Source organism: Oryctolagus cuniculus, chromosome 6 (assembly GCF_964237555.1).
Source record: "Oryctolagus cuniculus chromosome 6, mOryCun1.1, whole genome shotgun sequence".
Classification (NCBI taxonomy): Eukaryota; Metazoa; Chordata; class Mammalia; order Lagomorpha; family Leporidae; genus Oryctolagus; species Oryctolagus cuniculus.
Window position 1 is genome coordinate 23,075,530 of NC_091437.1, and position 18,793 is coordinate 23,094,322.

At 54.1% G+C, this 18,793-nt stretch overlaps 1 protein-coding gene across 2 annotated transcripts; it reads left to right on the plus strand.

Moving 5' to 3' along the window:
* The first annotated feature begins 1,776 nt into the window (after window positions 1-1,776).
* Window positions 1,777-16,956, plus strand: TXNDC15 (thioredoxin domain containing 15). 2 transcript variants are annotated; one of them, XM_017341065.3, is made up of 5 exons: window positions 1,777-2,062; window positions 10,468-10,964; window positions 12,386-12,549; window positions 14,665-14,795; window positions 16,264-16,956. In XM_017341065.3, exons 1-5 carry the CDS (start codon window positions 1,792-1,794, stop codon window positions 16,458-16,460), a joined length of 1,260 nt encoding a protein of 419 aa, XP_017196554.3. In that variant the 5' UTR covers window positions 1,777-1,791; the 3' UTR covers window positions 16,461-16,956. The 2 variants fall into 2 exon arrangements, with proteins under 2 accessions (XP_017196554.3, XP_017196555.3); XM_017341066.3 differs by having other exon boundaries at window positions 10,474-10,964.
* Window positions 16,957-18,793: the final 1,837 nt, after the last annotated feature.

Consider the following 18,793-nt stretch of genomic DNA (forward strand, 5'->3'; position numbering starts at 1 on the left):
AATTTCTGAATTGTCCTCACAGAGTGGACGAGGGTACTTCAGAGTTCACAGATGATGGAACTGACACACAACCTTGGCCTGATAGTTAAGCTGCCAGTTACGAAGCCTGTGGCCCCACGGGGGTGCCTGGCTTCCATAGCCGGCTCCAGCTTCTTGCCAGTGCAGGTTCTGGGCGGCAGCAGTGATGGCTCAGGGACTTGGGTTTCTGCCACCCACGTGGAGAATGAGTTCCCTGCTTGAGACTCCTGGGCTTTTTTTTTTTTTTTTTAAATTAGCTTATTTATTTGAGAAGTAGAGTCACAGAGAGAGAGACAGAAAGGTCTTCCATCCTCTGGTTCACTCCCCAAATGGCAGCAATAGCCAGAACTGGGCCAATCCAAAGCCAGGAGCCAGGAGCTTCTTCCAGGTCTCCCACACAGGTGCAGGGGCCCAAGCACTTGGGAATCTTCCACTGCTTTCCCAGGCCACAGCAGAGAGCTGGATGGGAAGTGGAGCAGCCAGGACATACTGGTGCCCATGTGGGATGCCGGCACTGCAGGCAGAGCCTTCACTCAGTACGCTGCAGCGCTGGCCCCAGACTTCTGACTTTGACCTCCCTGGCCGTTGTGGCCTGTGGACTCATCCTGCGAGGCCCACACTGTCAGGATGGTGGGGTGATGGCGTTCTGCAGCAAGAAGCACCGGAGACAAGTTTTGGTGAACACGTCCATTTATTAACATTCAGGCACAAGGTGGGCTTATCTGAAGCCAGGAGGCAGGAGCTTCTTTTGGGTCTCCCACACAGGTGCAGGGGCCCAAGGACTTGGGCCATCTTCTACTGCTTTCCCAGGCCATAGCAGAGAGCTGGATGGGAAGTGGAGCAGCCAGGATGTCAGCACTATGGGGGGTGGGTTTACCCACTGTGCCAGTAACGCTGTCCCTATCTCCCTTATTCTAAGCCTTTCTCTGGCTTTATGCTGATGCTCAGGGTCTCAGCACTGTGTGGGTGCTTTAGGGAGGTTAGCGTAGAGGCAGCACAGGGGCCATCTCTTTCCTCCTCATCATAAAGGTCATGAGCAACAAAACACAGGGTAACAAGAGCAAAGCCGATGATGCCTTTCTTCATGGTTTTATGTGACCTGGAGGCTTTGGAATGAAGACCCAGTCACAGGGGATGTTTCTTTTATGCTTGGATTCAATAAAGCACGTACAGCCATGTAGAAATGTGATTGGACAAACAGGGTACAACCTAAGGTAAGAGAAGGCAGTGGGGAAACCTAGCAGCCTGTAGCCAGTAGCCTGTTGCCACTGAGTCTGAAGATCTGTTATCGGACATGGGCAGATCAGAGGATTTCATTATGGCTCCAAGACAAACTCATGGGAAGGATGGAATGCTATTTCTAGTTGTCACGGCTGGCTTTGGGAGAGGGGAGTTGTGGTTTGTACAGCTCACTTCCAGGTGTGGACTGAGCAGAGAGAGGCCCTGCAAGGTCCTTTCAAGTAGGTAGCAGGTCAAAGTGCATGGTATTTCTGGAGCCTCAATATTAGAACCACCCACCTCCCCCCAAAACCACCTGCCCTGGACAGGTAGGGTTGAAGTTTCCAGATATACTTGCATCAAATAAAACTACAGGAAGCTCGGTGACAAAGTATGTCCCTGATAGTAAAATATGCACTGTTTACGTGAAATTCAAGTTTAACTGGGCATCCTGTGTTCTCTCTGGCCACGGTAGGCCGATTACCTAGGGTGAGGCAAGAGATTCCAGGATTTGCAGCCTCCCGTCCAGGCCTCTGCTGGACCTGGGGTCGAGTTATGAATTACCTGCGACGCTCGCCAGAGGCGTCCGCCCGACTCCAAGATGGCGCTCCTGGCGTTTGCCAGGAGCCAAGATGGCGACCCGGGGGCGCGCCCGCGCTCCCGAGCCTCCTCCCCCGGCTTGGGAACGCGACTCGCGTCGCCGAGAGCTGGTTGCCCTTCAGCCTGGGTGGTGGTCCCGGCCGCTGCCCGCCCCACGCCATGAGGTTCTTCGGCTGGTGGCAGGCACTGCTGTGGGTGCTGGGGCTTCCCGCCCGCGGCCTGGAGGGTGAGTGCGGGCCGGGGAGGCCGTGTGTGCAGACAGAACGAGAGGGAGGTCCGGCCGCGGTGCGCGCCTCGCCGCCCCCAGGCGTCCTCCGCGCGTTGCCGGGCGGCCTCCTGCCCGCGCCGCGCTGCCCAATCGCGGGCCGCCGCCGTCGTGGGGCCGGCCGCGGAGCAGGAGTCGGGGTGTCACCGGCCCGACCGGGGAGCCCCGGCGTCCGCCGCCCACCGAGGCCGACTCTCCGGCGGCGAGCGCTCCGCCTCGCAGCGCCGCCGAGGCCCCCGCGCTGGGCAGCTCTCCCGCGGAGGCCGGTCGTGCGGGCGCCTGTGGTGGCCTGCCGCTCGAGCGTTTCCGGGGGGTCCTGGAGCGGGCAGGACCCCGGCAGGTGCCGAGGCGCCGAGGGTGAGGCACAGCGGCGCGGTTCCCGCTTGCACTACCTCGTTATAATGGAGTTCGTGTTGTTATTTTCCCATTTTGTGGACGAATGAGCTCAGACTCAGGGCCAGCAAGTCCTTTGCCGGGGTCGCAGGGCTGGGAGCTGAGGAGCCGCGATTCCAGGCCAGGACTTGCCTGACCGGCAGCCCGAGAGACCGCGGCACCTGCGTGACCCCTAGTCACGGCTGCAGCTTTGGACTCTGGCTGGCGTCCCTGTATGGAATAACGGCCGGCTCTCCTGCCCTCTGGCTTCCTTTGGGTCCGAGTGGGTGGCGATGGTCTCAGAGGTCACCGCAGGCTGGCTCTGACCCCCGCTGAAAGCTGCCTTGCTGTTCTGAGGTTCCGTGGCTGCTTCTGCCTCTGGGCTCTTATGGCCTGTGAGTGGTGAGCAGTCCCCGGTGCTGTTCCTGGCCTTGGAGTGCCTTGCCATTACCTTCACTGTCTCTGGGCCTGGCCCACATAATGGTGGTCTGTGTACTAAAACTGCCTCACATCGCCCAGATAAATGCGCTGTTTGCTGGCCGAGCCCCTGCTGATTCAGGGGCCAATGGGAGCCCACCTGGGCAGTGAGCGTCACATTCGGGTCCACCGTGAGGATGGCCCAAGCCACCTGATGGGTCATCGGTTATCTTGGCCAGGCCAGCAGGTTCCTCCTTTTTTTTCCTGCAGAGGGCGCCACGGGCACTGCAGCAGCTGGAGGTGGCGGTGCTGACCAGGGATTGAGTACAGGTGGAGTGGACTCGCTTCGGACCGTTGCCCAGGTCTCTCCTGGCGGTCAGCTCTTACTGCGCACCTGTGCGCTGGCCCTGGGAGGGCGGTGGCGGGCCAGGCCGTGCAGCCGGGCGAACGCAGGCAATGAGTCCTGATCGAGTGGGAAAATTGCAGGAATGGAAAATCTGTGTGGGAGAGTCCCAGGGCTCGTTGGCTGTCATGGGGGATCTCCCACCCTGGTCTGGGGGTCTGGGACCATGCCCTTGCAGAGGTGAAGTTTGGGTTGAGATCTGAAGGGTGAGTGGGTTTTCCAGGAGAGGGAGAGGGGAGGCTGTCCCCGCACAGAAGCAGCCGCACTCTGTTAGGAGACTGACTGGGGACAGTTAGGTGACTTCCGCCATTGTCCAGGGGAGATACAGCAGTGGCCAGGTTGCGGAGTGCTAGGGGATGCGGGAAGTAGATGGACTCTGAATATGATTTTTATTTATTTTAGAATTAAAAAAAATATTTATTTTATGTGAAAGGCAGAGTTAGCGAGATCTTCCATCTGCTGGTTTGTTCCCCAAATGGCCTCAATGACTAGAGCTGGGCCAGGCTGAAGTCAGGATCCAGGGGCTTCTTCCGGGTCTCCCACATGGGTACGGGGGCCCAAGCACTTGAATGTGACTTTTGTTTGTAAAGATTTATTTATTATTTGAAAGTCAGAGTTACAGAGAAGGAGAGGCAGAGACAGAGAGACACAGAGAGAGAGAGAGAGAGAGAGAGATCGTCCTTCTGCTGTTCACTCCCCAGATGGCCACAATGAGCTGGGCTGGGTCAGGGTGAAGCCAGGACCAGGAGCTTCAACCAAATCTCCCACACGGGTGCAGGGGCCCAAGCACTTGGGCCATCTTCTGCTGCTTTCCCAGGCCATGGCAGGGAGCTGGATTGGAAGTAGAGCAGCTGGGACTCGAACTGGCCCCCAGGTACTGCAGGCAGTGGCTTTACCTGCTGTGCCACAGCACCAGCCCCTGAAGATTTTTTTTTAATTTTTTATTTCTTTATTTTTTATTTTTTGACAGGCAGAGTTAGAACGAGAGAGACAGAGAGAAAGGTCTTCCTTTTCCATTGGTTCACCCCCCAAATGGCTGCCATGGCTGTTGCGCTGTGGCTGGTGCACTGCACCGATCTGAAGCCAGGAGCCAGGTGCCTCTTCCTGGTCTCCCACGCGGGTGCAGGGCCCAAGCACTTGGGCCATCCTCCACTGCCTTCCCGGGCCACAGCAGAGAGCTGGCCTGGAAGAGGGGCAACCAGGACAGAATCCGGTGCCCCGACCGGGACTAGAACCCGGTGTGCTGGCACCACAGGTGGAGGATTAGCCAAGTGAGCCGTGATGCTGGCCCTGAAGATGATTTTTAAAGGAGATTTATTTATTTGAGAGAAAGAGAGAGAAACAGGGAAAGATCTTCTATCTGCTGGTTCACTTCCAGATGCTTCCACAGCTGGGGCTGGACCAGTCCCAAGCTGGGAGCCAGGGATGCAACACGCGCCTCCCATGTGGGTGGCAGGGACGCCGCCACTTGAGCCCGGGGAGCCCAGCAGCAGGAAGGTGCAGTAGGGAGTGATGTGGATTTCGGGTGTCCCAAGCAGCGTTTTAACTCCTGGCTAATGTCTGCCCTCCCACTTGTGCATCACCGGCTACTAGGACTCAGCTGTGGTGCTTTTCCATCTCTTTGGAGTCTGAGCGCTGGCCATCGGCATCTGACTGCGGCCGTTGGTGCCGGGGACCAGCCACATCTGTGCTCAGGCGATCCGCACGGTAGCCCTGCGTTAGGGGTACGGGCTCCGTTTGCTAGATGAGTGCGCTGAGGATTGCCTGTGCTGCCCGTCCAGCCTCTGGCTGTTTTTGGTTCTTCCCCTGCTGTCTGCCACAGCAGACCCTGTGCAAAACCCGGCCGCTGGTCGGAAGCCTGCTGAGAAAAGCGGGAAGGGTGTGGAGACACCGACCTAGGCGTGCGCTGCCTGGCCTGGTGCTGCCACTCTTGTTCCCCACAGTTTTGCTGCTGCCAGGGGTGCAGTTGTTTTCACCTTCTACATGGCTCAGGCTGCCATCAACTTGTCGGTTAAGAAGTGTTCTCTTGGGGCCAGTGCTGTGGCGCAGCGGGTGAGACTGCCCGTTGCAGTGCCGGCATCCCACACGTGTCAGAGTGCTGGTTTGAGTCCTGGCTACTCTGTGCTTCTGGCTCAAGTACGTGGGCCTCTTCCACCCATGTGGGAGACGGCTCCTGGCTCCTGGCTCCAGCCTGGCCTGGCCCTGGCAGCTGTGGCCATTTGGGCAGAGTGCCAGCAGATGGAAGCGCTCTCTGTCTCTATTGCTGTGCCTTTCAAACAAATAAAGAAATATAAAAAAAGAAAGTTTCTTAAAAGGCACATACCATGCAAAGACTCCCTGGCTGTCCCCTGGGATGATTCCATGTTGCTTTCCTTCCTTATACCTAAGTGAAAGCACTGGTTCCTGAATGCATAAGGATGTTTTTCAGAGCCAGCACTGTGGTGTAGTGGGCTAAGCCTCCACCTCTGGCGTCGGCATCCCAGATGGGTGTCGGTTTGAGTCCAGCAGATGGAAGACCTCTCTCTCTCTGCCTCTGCCTCTCTGTAACTCTGCCTTTTTTTTTTTTTTTTTTTTTTTGACAGTTAGTGAGAGAGAGAGAGAAAGGTCTTCCTTCCATTTGTTCACCCCCAAAATGGCCGCCAAGGCCGTCGCGCTGCACCGATCCGAAGCCAGGAGCCAGGTGCTTCCTCCTGGTCTCCCATGCGGGTGCAGGGGCCCAAGGACCTGGGCCATCCTCCACTGCCTTCCCGGGCCACAGCAGAGAGCTGGACTGGAAGAGGGGCAACTGGGACAGAATCCGGTGCCCCAACCGGGACTAGAACCTGGGGTGCCGGCGCAGCAGGCGGAGGATTAGCCTAGTGAGCCGTGGTGCTGGCCCTGCGTTTCAAATATATAAATAAATCTTTAAAAGAATAATAGAGTGTTTTTCTTCCCAGTCTGTCCTGTGTACTTGAAAAACCATAATCCTGAGCAAAGTCCGCTTCGGCACCCCTGGCCCTGCCAGTTGGTTTTCTGCCGGAGCCGTCCCTCAAAGGGTGATCAGAGAGAGCCAGCTTCTCCTTTGTGCCGTGACGTTTTTCTCTTGAGGTTCTCGACTGTTTGGCTGAGCTCCGTGTGCCTGTGGCGCCTGGGGTGTTGACTGGTGTTAGAGCAGATCTCCATCAGCTGGGGTGTTCAGGAGTAGGGGGAGACCCAAACCTCCCTTCTTCCCAGACTCAGCCCCTCTGGCTTCGTTTTCTGCTCTGTCTTGTGGGTGACATAGCAAACCTGTTTGTTTCTTTCTTCTGGTTATACAAGCAGGACACGCTCATCGACCGAAGGCTGTAGAAAGACTGCCGAATCGGCACAGCCGCCTGCCTGGGCAGCCAGTCCCTTCTCTGGGTTGTAGTCGTGGAAGTCCCTCATCTCTGCCCTGACCCTGCTTGCCTGTTTTCCCTGTCAGCGTCATAGACCCTTAGGTTGCTCCTGTGTTCCAAAAACCACAGTAGGAGCCCCTCAGTCTTGGCTGCCTCTGACCTGGCTTCCTGCTGATGGACCGTGGGAGGCAGCACCTGTTTCCACCTGGTCTGCTTTTGCTTCTGCCTTAAGGAGTTCCTTTGAGGTTTTCGTCATAGAGATAAGCTTCTGTGTCTGAAGACGTGCTTAACCTTTGTTTTTGAGAGCCCCTCCTGCTGGGCACGGGCTTCTAGATGCACAGATAGCTGTTTTCTTTCAGTGCTTCCAGGATGCTGCTTGGGGTCAGCGTTGTGGCGCGGTGTGGCGTAGCAGCTAAAGCTGCTGACTGTGACGCCAGCATCCTGTGCGGGCACCACTTGATGTCCTGGCCGCTCCAGTTCCCTGCCAGTGGCCTGGGAAAAGCAGTGGAGATGCCCCAAGTGCTTGGGCCTCTCACCCATGCGGGAGACCTGGAAGAAGGTCCTGGCTCCTGGCTTTTACCTGGACTGGCCAAATCCCAGCTGTTGTGACCATCTGGGAAGTGAACCAGTGGATGGAAGATCTCCCTCTCTCTCCCCCTCTTTCTCTGTAACTCTTTCAAATAAGTAACTAAATCTGAAAAAAAAAAAAAAGTTGTTGCTCTAGCTCACATTGTTTCCAGCAAGAAATCTGTCATCCTTATCTTTGTTCCTTTATATGTGTCTTTTTCTCTCTGGCTGCTTTTAAGACACCCCCCCCCCCCCCACATTGTGAATGGTTTTGAGCTGTTTCATTATGAGTAGCCTTGGTGTAGTTTTTTTGGGGGATGGGGGTTTGTTGAGCTTCTTGGATCTATGGATATATGTTTTTTTCTTTTAATAATTTTTTTTTAACTCAAGAGGTAGAGTTACAGACTCTGAGAGGGAGAGAGAGAGAGAGAGACAGAGATAAAGGTCTTCCATCTGCTGGCTCACTCTCCAAATGGCCTCAACAGCTGGAACTGGGCCGATCTGAAGCCAGGAGCCAGGAGCTTCTTCTGGGTGGGTCTCCCATGAGGGTGCAGGGGCCCAAGCAGAGAGCTGGATTGAAAGAGGAGCAGCTGGGACTCGAACAGGCACCCATATGGGATACTGGTGCCACAGGCAGAGGATTAACTGACTGTGCCACAGTGCTGGCCCTGGATTTATGTGTTTTTTTTTTTTTTTTTTTTTTTTTTTTTTAGATTTATGTATTTATTTGAAAGAGTTACACAGAGAGAGAAGGAAAGGTAGGGAGAGAGGTCTTCCATCCGATGGTTCACTCCCCAGTTGGCCGCAACGTGTTTGTTGGAAGCCAGAACCAGGAGCTTCTTCTGGGTGGGTCTCCCCTGCGGGTGCAGAGGCCCAAAGACTTGGACCATCCTCTGCTGCTTTCCCGGGTCCTAACAGAGAGCTGGAGCTCGAATGGGCGCCCGTATGGGATGCGGCACTGCACGTGGCGGCTTTGCCTGCTGCGCCACAGCACCGGCCCCTCCCTTTCCTCCTTTTGATGGTTTTCCCCTGGTTTTGAGTATATGCTCGCATGTATGTGCTGCCCAGGGGGGCGGGTCCTCTTCCTGGGCAGCTCTCTTGTCTCCAGCGTTCTGAATGCAGTCTCTGGCTGGCGGGGTCTCCCTGGACTCTTGACTGGGGGGCATGTGATGGATTTTGCCTGGGATCCCTGCCCTGAGCCACAGCTGGAGCTCCCCCGGGGCACTAAGCTGGAGAATTGCAGGGCTCCCCTCATTTGTCTCCTGTTTCTTGGGGACCGCTGTATGAAAATCTGGTTTCTTGAAGCTGTCGTTTCATGTATTTTGTCTGTTTTTTCAGTTGTTTTAGTACGGAGATCAGTCTGGTCCCTGCTGCCCCCTCTAGCTCAGAACAGGATTCCGGGGGAATGGTTTTGAGTTGCCAGATGAATCCGCAGAGCTCTCTGAGGTCTTGTACAAGTGTGCACACCTCGGGAGGCTCCCAGGCCTCTCAAGCCCCGCTTTTAACCAGCTGGTTATTTACATGCTGCTGACACGCTGCTGGCACATAGAGGTCATCCAGCAGCCGGCGGTTCCCTGGCTGCCTGGGGTGTTCCTGCCGCCTTCATTTCCCTGGGCCGGTGCCTGGCATGGCGTTGATGAGAATTGGAGGTCAGCAGAGGTTGTTGAGTGAGTGTATGATACTGCCTGGGACTCATCCTTATCTGATCATCTTTCTCAAGACCCAGTGGCTGGTTCCAGTGTGGGAGAAAAGTCCCCCTCTTCCTCCCGCTGCCGTCCCTGCGCTGCTGGGCCCATTTCCCCAGGGCTGCGAGCAGGAGAGCAGAGCTTTGCTGACAGTGGCCCCCAGTGAGGAGCTGCAGGCTGGTTTGAGCTGTTTCCCTCCAGCAGCCTGGGCCAGCATCCCCCAGGGTATCGTGGTGGGGAAGGGAAGGCCCTTTGGGAGTAGTAGCTGGAAAACTGCTCCTGGACCCGGCTCTGTGCTTCTAGCTGTGTGCCTTTGGGCACAGTGCTCAGCATGCCTGGGGCTCAGCTTGTCATCTGTTACGTGAGTATATTAGTTATGCTAGTTGTGGGCTTGTCATCTGTTCAGTGGGTATACTAGTTAGCTTTTCGTTACTCCAGCCACCTACCTAAGACAAGCTACTCATGAAGAAAGAAGGTTTATTTCAGCTCCTGGTTTTGGTGGGTCACAGTCCAAGATTGGGTGGTCCCATTAATCTGGTGCCTTTTATTTTTTAAAATATTTATTTATTAATTATTTGAAAGGTATAGTTTTAGACAGAAAGGAAGGCAGAGAGAGAGAATTTCTTCCATCTGCTGGTTCATTCCTCAAATGGCCACAGTGTCAAGGACAGGGCCAGATTGAAGCCAGGAGCCTGGAACCCCATCCTAGTCCCCCACATGGTAGGCAGGAGCCAAGGGTTTGGGCTCCTCCAGCAGGGAGCTGGATCAGAAGTGGAGCAGCCAGGACTTGAACTGGCACTCATATGGTACGCCAACATCACAGGCAGCGGCTTAACCTACTGCTCCACAACGCCAGCCCCTGATGAGGGTGGTGGGTGGCAGATTACCTGCAGGGGAGGGATCATGTGGAGCCGGGACCCAGGGATCACACCTGTCATTTGTCCTGGTGAAGCCCGCGCGATTCCGTTATAGGAAACCCACGGTCACAGCCCAGGCCAGTGCAGTGCCTTCACTCCCCAAGGCCCTACCTGCAGGCACCATAATGAGTCAACCCATGACTTGGGGGCTTTAACATCTTCATGAATTAGGGAGCCAAATCCCATTTAAACCACAGCAGTGGCCTTGATCACCCTGTCCTGCCATCTCACAGGGCTGTTAGCATATGTGCAAAGATGCCTTGCCCTGGTAGAATTTTATATAACACCACTATTATTTTCTTGGTAGTCTTACCAAAGAAAGGAACATGTTGAAGTGTTTACATTTTCTTTTCCTAGTTGGGTGCCTGTGCCGCTTATTTTTGGTTACATTGCACTTGGTAAGCAGCAGGTTTCAGGTGAAGCTGTGCATTGGTTCATTTATTTATTTGAAATTTTTACTTTAGTGCCTCCGTGTGACCTGCTTCCTTACTCTGAGATTGTGTGTTGGGTGGCTTTTGGGGCTGGCTGGTGGTTTAATGGAATGGGTAACTTTCTCTCGTAAAGGAGACTTTCTGATTTGTAACTCTCGGGAGCTCTTTGTTTTCTTTTTCGAGTCACACGTGACCGTGCTCATGGTGGCATGTTTTAGTTGCAGAGGGAAGTGGTCACCTGTGGTCGGAGGAGCAGCCTGTGGCCCCTCTCCAGGTGGGGGCCGTGCACCTGAGCGAGAAGGAGCCCCCGCACAACTCGAGGAGCCAGGCCGGGGCCGCAGAAGAGGAAGACGCGGTGCTGGGGCTGGACATGCTTGGCCATCCCATGGCTGTGCTGTCCGTGGTGCCCGGGGAAGCCGAGGACCCGCTGAGCGCCGAGCCCAGCGTGGATGGCACGTGCAGGGCAGACGGCGAGGAGGGCTCGAGGTGCCAGCCCCGGGAGAGCCTCCTCTCGCTGGACAGTGCGGGGGCGAGCTCCCGCGGCCGTGATCAGGAGGAGGAGCGCTACGGTGAGCCAGAGGTGGCCGAGCCGGCCCCAGCCCCCACCGAGGACTCCAACAGCACCGAGAGCCCCAAGTCCCCCAAGGTCAGCTGCGAGGAGAGAAATGTGACGGGGCTAGAAAATTTCACTCTGAAAATTTTAAATATGTCCCAGGTAAGGAAACCATCACGGAAGACTTAGGTTCAGGCCGTTGGTTTTGTGATTTGATACCTGAGCAGCTTTCAGATGGAGGGCCGCCTGTGTCGTCAGTGGGAGGCTGGCTAGTGGCTGCTCCCGTGAAAACGGATCCTCGCTGGGGTCTGTGGGGAGGGAGGAGCTGGAACTGCTGTGGGTGCTGATTTCTCAGGTGGCCTCGAGGCAGCCTCCCACCAAGCCTCGGGATGAAGTTCCAGGAGGCAGACAGGTGCTGGGCCTTCTTCTTCCAGAGGACTCACTCACTGAAGAAGCAACTTAAAAGTACCTGAATTAGGAGCATTGTAATTTAGCCTTAGTTAGACAAAACATGTTTCATCAGTGCCAGGTTTCTGTCTCCACCAAAGAATGAGAGCCTCAGGTTCATTCTGGAGTGGGAACAGAGACTGTGTCCCCAGCCCAGCCGTGCTGGGTAAAGGTGATTGCACAGGGCATCCTGGAATCAGGACTGCCCATGGAGGAGGGCCGAGGAGCCGGAAGAGCAGGAGAGTGGGGCTACTTATGTGAGAGGAGTCTCCGCTAGTTCTGACAGCTGCGACTGCATGTTGTCAACCAGGCCACCGTGGTGCTCAGAGCCCCTCCAGGGGCAGGGGCAGGGACAGGGGCAGGGCCGGCCTCGCCTGCCCTCCTGAGTGCTGGGAGGCCGGTTCGCAGGTGTCACACACGTGACTGGCACAGCCTGAGCTACAGTTTAAACAGTGGTGGACACTGGGGTGCTGCACCAGTGAACTGGATCAGTGTCTGGACAGTTACATTCGTCTGGTTGCTTAGTCCAGGCTTGGCTCTGCTGAGGCGGGAGGCTGAGATCCCGTTGTTCCCATGATGCTGCTGTAGACTGAGCAGCACAGTTCAAAGGTAGGGAGTGAGTGCCTTGTGTTTCTATTAATGAAAAATAGCAAAATTTCCCTGTGGTCATGTTTAAAAAGATTTATTTGAAAGGCAAAGCAACAGGGAGACAGAGAAAGAAGGAGAGAGATTGATCTTCTATTTGCTGGTTCACTCCTCAAATGGCCATAACAGCCAGAGCAGGGCCAGGCCAAAGCCAGGAGCCAGGAACTCCATCTGGGTCTCCCACGTGGGGGGCAGGGGACCCAACTGCTTGAGCCTTTACCTGCTGCCTCTTGGGGTGCACATTGGCCGGAACCCGGATTGGAAGCAGAGCTGTCTCAGACCAGGCACTCCAGTGGTGTCTCCGCTGGTGCCTTAACCTGTGAGGCAAACGCCGCCCCGGTGGGCTTTTCTGCACATTCGTGGATTCGGATGGGTCAGAATCCCAAAGCTCGTCCCCACCCCACCGCCAGTTCTCCCTGCTGGCAGCTGTTTGCTGCTTCTCCAGTGTCCTTGCGTGTGGCTGACTCCTGTGCTCGCCTCTCTTCCCGCAGGACCTCATGGACTTCCTCAACCCCAACGGCAGCGACTGCACCCTCGTCCTCTTCTACACCCCGTGGTGCCGCTTCTCTGCCAGCCTTGCCCCTCACTTTAACTCTCTGCCCCGGGCGTTTCCGGCTCTTCACTTCCTGGCCCTGGATGCGTCTCAGCACAGCAGGTGCCTTTCCCGGGAGGGGTCTGCGCCTCCTCCTGATGCTTGCAGTGTTCGGAGGTAGAAATTGGTGACGTCAGAAGCAGAGGAGGTGGGCAGGATGTGGGGCGTGGGAAGGTAAGAGTGAGTGGTACAGACTCTCACATCGCCGGGGGCTGGTGGTCTCACTTGCTGGAGGCCCCTTGGAGAAAGAGGCCCGGTCTCTGTGTGGTGGATTTCAAGGGGCAGGCTTTCCAGGTCCTGGCTAGACTGAATTAGCCCAGCTGGTATCACAGTGGATATCCCTTTGTGACTTTAAACTACAGTTTAGACCATACCCCTGGTGGCCTAGCTGCCAGCACCCTGTCCTGTGTCTGCCTCCCCTCCCCTCCCCTCCCCTCCCCTTCCCTCCCCTCCCCTCCCCTCTCTGTTCCCCCTTTTCTTCTTATTTACACTTGTTTGTGCATGCACATTCTGTGCTAGGCAAGGAAGTCATGAATTGACTTAGCTCTTTGAAATGACCTCGGCCCTTGCTTTACACTTGTTTTATATTGTTCCTTGGGCTTCTGTCTGTGGAAGTAATCGTGTCCCTGAGAACCTGGTCCGGATGCTGTGTGTTTCCACTCAGTGCCATGGCCGCACCAGGGTCCTGCACAGTGTGTGTTAGCCCTCATCTTCTCATTCGAGATGCTCTGTACCAGGTCCAAGAGAGGTCATATGCGGCTGCATCTGGGATGTCAGGAAGCCGTCCATGTGGGGGTGACATGAAGCTGAGTGACACTGTATCTGCACACCGCTGATTTGCATTGTGGGAATGTAACTGCCAGTGTTGACCCAATACCACTGATGAGGAACAAAATTGCCCAGCAAAGTAGTCGGTGGTCATACCGCTTGAGGAAAATCCCTAGTTAGGTGGCCTGTGCCAGGGGAACAGACTGATGGCAAGGATGGTGCGGATCAGTGTCCAGCCTTGAGCAGGCCCTCTGCTGCCCCGGGCACACCCGGCATTCCTTGGTTATGGCTCTAGCACTGCTCCCACAGTGCTCTTTTTTTTTTTTTTTAAGATTTATTTATTTACCTGAAAGGCAGAATTACAGAGAGGCAGAGGCAGAGACAGAGAAGAGAAAGGTCTTCCATCCACTGGTGCACTCCCCAAATGTCCGCAACAGCTGGAGCTGTGCCGATCTGAAGCCAGGAGACAGGAGCTTCCTCCAGGTCTCCCACGCGGGTACAGGGGCCCAAGCACTTGGACCATCTTTCACTGCTTTCCCAGGCCATAGCAGAGAGCTGGATGGGAAGTGGAGCAGCTGGGACTTGAACTTGAGTGCTCATAGGGGATGCTGGTACTGCAGGTGGTGGCTTTATCTGCTATGCCACAGCACTGACCTCCCACAGACTTTTAGTGTCTGCTTTGTTCTTCTTTCACCTCGTGCGGTGCCCAGTTTGTTGCCCTACTTGTGGATAGCAGGACACTTGTTATTACATGGGCCGGACATGTGTTTGCCTCCCATGTTCGTATGTACACTTCAGCATGTGTACAGGAGCACACTGCGGCTCCTCCAGCGTGGCTGTTTTACTAATGGCAGAAGCTGAGGTGTGGGGAGGTTAGGTCCTCTGCGGAGGTCACACTGCCATATCAGTGGCAGCGCTGAGGCTTGGGCACGATGACTGCGGAGTGTCACCACTAACCAGGCCGTATGGGCAGGGGAACCAGCCGTGCACGGGTCCTGTGCTGCAGAGATGTCCTGCCCTGTGTGACCCTCCGCGGGGCTGTGCGCGCCCACGTTCCCTTCCCCATGCCCAGACCTCATCGCTTTCCCTCAGTTGGCCTCCTTGGGGGTGGTGATGGGCACTCGGAAGAGACTGCAGTTTTCCGTCAGGTGCACTTTGTCCACGAGTGAGAATTTTCTGGTCGATCTGTTGTGACTGTTAGGAACTCAGCTAACGGAAAGCACTGCGGGTTGCACAACAGGAATGCCCGCCCTGTGCTGTGCAGGCAAGACGTCGGGCACGAGCCGAAGCCTGCAAGGAACCTCCTTCTGGCACACAGCCCCGAGCCTCACTGATTTCTGTCCATCCTGCAGACGGTTGGGGAGAAAGCCCACCGTTCATCGGGTCTTCTGACTGACCTCTCTCTCGTAGCCTTTCTACCAGGTTTGGCACCGTGGCTGTTCCTAACATTTTGTTATTCCAAGGAGCGAAACCAATGGCTAGATTCAATCACACGGATCGAACGTTGGAAACGCTGAAAGTCTTCATTTTCAATCAGACAGGTATGTGGACACAGTGCCCCGAGGGCGCTCACCCTCCGTGGGTTCTGTCTGCATGGCAGAACTCCTTTCCTCAGGGAAGGAGTCAAGATTGGCTTTGGTTTGTCCCAAACCGTCACAGTCCTGTTAGTGTCACAGTCACTGGCGAGCTTAACAGGCACGCGTAATCTGCTGGAGATACTCTGTGTTTTCAAAACAGAAACGCGAACCAAGCTTTATGGAAATCTAAATCGCACGCCACACCCTGTACCAGCAGATACCATTTGCATACATTTTTCACTTGTTTGATATCTACACAAGGTTTGCACGCATCTTTGGCATACAGGGTGATGAATTTTCACAGTGAACGTGAAGCAGAACACAAGCAGTGCTCTCGCAGCCCTGCTGCACCTACTGCCCCTGCCCTCCCCAGAGGTAGCCACAGCCTGACTCCTGATAGCGCAGGCCACCGTGGCCTGCTCAGCATGTTCTGTTAGTGGACGCGTGGAGCATTCTGTATTGTTGGGCTTGTGTCGCCCAGCGTTGTGTTTGTGAGATGCATCTGCATTGCTATGTGTGGCCATGTTTTGCTCATTTTCATTGCTGTGTGCTGGGCCATTTCTCAGTCCATTTGCAGATGCTATTCAAGTTCCTTAGTATTTGCTAAAACTTACGTATTATTTATTTATTTCTATTTTGCTCTGCCCATAAAAATTTGAGCACTATAAATTGAAATTTCTGCTACTGGAAAAGTTCACTCCTAAAAAGTGTTAATCTCAGTTATGAACATCCCACTTCTTCCTCGAGTACAGTCATTGGGAGTCAATGCAAATTATAGCATGCTTTCTCTTTATTTTAGGTTGCATTCTAGGGCTGAAGCAGAAAGAGCTGTGAGCTTGTGGGAGTAAGAGTGGGATGTTACATGGTGTTAGCTGTTGCAGGGCTGGTACCAGATCCTTGACTGACATGGGCAGACGAAGGCCTTTGGCCTGGTGCACTAGGAAATCCTAGAACACAAATTAAATCCATGAGCCCCAGCATCTCTGCTGCCCACTGATCCCAGTGGGAGCTGGCTGTTCTAACAGTTTCCGGTAATGCAAGTGAAAGAGTTTTTGCATTTAGCTTTACCTAGCCTGTGGATATATTCTGTGGACCTCTCAAAATGGCTTTTGCGGGTTACTTGTTGGACTTTTATCTGGAAAGAGAACAAAAAGCAACTCTGAACAGTGCATTGAGTGAGAAACTTGGGAGCACTTCCCAGCAGTTCTGCTGTTTTAGCTCTGAACAGCCAAGTGGAGAGCCAGTCCCTTGATGTGGCAAGGAGAGAGCGAGCTGCGGGTTACACGGACAGACAGTGAGCTTCACTCCGCACACGCCAGTGGGGGCTCTGTTTTGGGACTGTGTGCCATTTTGCATACCCCGTGTGCTCCTTCAGAGAAACCCGAGGTGGTGCGTGTGCCGGCTGATGTGAAACCGTGCATTTCTCTTGCAGGTATAGAAGCCAAGAAAAACGTGGTGGTGACGCCAGCTGACCAGATCGGCCCCCTGCCCAGCACTTTGGTAAAAAGTGTGGACTGGCTGCTTGTATTTTCCTTATTCTTTCTGATTAGTTTCATTATGTACGCCACCATTCGAACTGAGAATATTAGGTGGCTAATTCCGGGACAAGAGCAGGAGCACGTGGAGTGATGAGGGGCCCAGAGGGAAGAGGAATTTCAGTCCTTCGTTTCAGAACCTGGCGCTGCCGGCTTTCAAACGTTTTCTCCAGGGAAGTGTTGATTGCAGCTTCCGTCACAGGAGAGGAATCACATCTGCCGAACAACTGGATGTGGAGGAATTATCCACTGGTGTTTTAACCAGGCTGGCAATAGGCACGTGCATACGTTCACCAGAACTCATTGTTCTTGTTTTACCCACTGAACAGAATGCAGTGTTTTATTTGAAATGTGAAGACAGTGAGTATAACGAGCCTAGCGTGCTGTCTAGGCAGCAGAGACAGGCCTGTGGGACTGCAGTTTTAGAAAGCTCCTGATTCCTCCCATCTAAGAAGGTTAGTTTTCCGGTTGCTTGCACTTTCTCTTTCCATGTCTGCAAGCAGGAGTGTTTTGTTCTGGGAAGAGTAACTGGAATTGATAAATGTGACCCCGTAAGTAACAACTGATGGAAAATAAAACAGTCAGATACCTTGGCGTTTGCAATCTCGTCTCTCACCGCCTAGAGAAACTGAAGTGGTTTAGGTTGTTCTGGGTAAGGCGGATCCTGGGAGAAGCTCACTGAGGATCCATTCTGTGCTAAAGCCTGAACTGTGGTGGAAGTTATTTCACCAGTGTGCATTGTCAGAACCGTCAGTTGCTCCTGGCACTGTGCCAGGTTTAGTGAGCCCTCCCCTCCCCCAGAAGAAGTGTGACTCCCTGTTCTTGCCCACAAGTTGATTCTAGTCCAGTTCAGGACATAATCAGGAAAGAGACACCATGTGACTGCTGCAAACCTTTTGAAAAGCTCTTTCTAAAAGACCCGTTAAATTCAGATGTGACGGCTGTCTTACATTACTTTTACACTATTGCTGTTGTTTGGGAATAGTTGAGTGTTTACCTCATAAAACACCCTAAGTCCCATACAGACAGAACCTCAGTAGGTCTCCTCAAGTGTCACACTGAGTGAGAGCTTCCCACTTTCTAGTTTTGTGCCACTGTGAACAGCTGTGGCCAGGGCGGTCACGGGCAGAGGGGACTGTGGCTGAGAACGGTGCCATTATTCTGTCTGTTTTACAGATGAGCAGCTGGCACAGGGGTTAAAGAACTTACTCAGGTTACACAGATGGCGAATAAAAGGGGGGAAAACCCGAGTGATTATCCATCTGTCCATCTCTTATAATACCTAACATTTGAGTTACTACTGTGTGACTGTCATCTACTACTTTTTTTTTTTTTTTTTGGACAGGCAGAGTGGACAGAGAGAGAGAGAGAGAGAAAGGTCTTCCTTTTCCATTGGTTCACTCCCCAAGTGGCTTCTGCAGCCGGCGCGCTGTGGTCGGCGTACCACACTGATCCGAAGCCAGGAGCCAGGTGCTTCTCCTGGTCTCCCATGCGGGTTGCAGGGCCCAAGGACTTGGGCCATCCTCTACTGCACTTCCGGGCCACAGCAGAGAGCTGGACTGGAAGAAGAGCAACCGGGACAGAATCCGGCGCCCCGACTGGGACTAGAACCCGGGGTGCCAGCGCCGCAGGCAGAAGATTAGCCTAGTGAGCCACGGCACTGGCTTGTCATGCACTATTTTTCAGTGTTTTACCTCAGCTATTTCACTTGCCCATACAGTAGCCCTATAGCATTGGTACTACCAAGTATCCTTATTTGAGGGCAGGCATTTAGCATAGGGGCTAAGATGCCCACATCTGGAACACCTGGGTTCTGTTCCTGGCTCTGGCTTCTGACTCCAGCTTCCTGCTAATGCATACCCTGGGCAGCAGCAGTAACGGCGGAAGTAGGTGGGTTCCTCCTGCCCATGCAGGAGACGTGGATTCTGTTCTGGCTCCCAGCTTCAGCCATGGCTGTTGGCCGGTGAACCAGCAAATAGTAGGTCTCACAGCATGTCTCTCTCACACTAAATAAAAATTTTAAGGGGCTGGCGCCGTGGCATAGTGGGTAGAGTTGCCACCTACAGTGCCAGCATCCTATAGGGGCATTGGTTTGAGTCCTGGCTGCTCCACTTCCGATCCAACTCTCTGCTGTGGCCTGGGAAAGCAGTGGAAGATGGCTTTTTTTTTGAGTGCTTGGGCCCCTGCACCCACATGGGAGACCTGGAAGAAGCCCCTGGCTCTTGGCTTCAGATCAGTGCAGCTCTGGCCATTGCAGTCAACTGGGGATTGAACCAGTGGATGGAAGACCTCTCTCTCTCTGTCTCTCTGCCTCTCCTTTCTCTGTGTAACTCTGACATTCAAAATAAGTGAATCTTTAAAAAATTTTTTTTAAATCTCCATCTTTCAGAGTAAACTGAAATCCCAAATAACTTGCTTTATTATCAT

Excerpts from the sequence above, each read along its gene's own strand:
- TXNDC15 (XM_017341065.3), top strand. The coding sequence starts at position 1,792 with ATGAATTACCTGCGACGCTCGCCAGAGGCGTCCGCCCGACTCCAAGAT. Across the intron at positions 10,965-12,385 it reads AAATTTTAAATATGTCCCAG|GACCTCATGGACTTCCTCAA; the intron begins GTAAGGAAACCA and ends CTCTTCCCGCAG. Across the intron at positions 12,550-14,664 it reads GATGCGTCTCAGCACAGCAG|CCTTTCTACCAGGTTTGGCA; the intron begins GTGCCTTTCCCG and ends TCTCTCTCGTAG.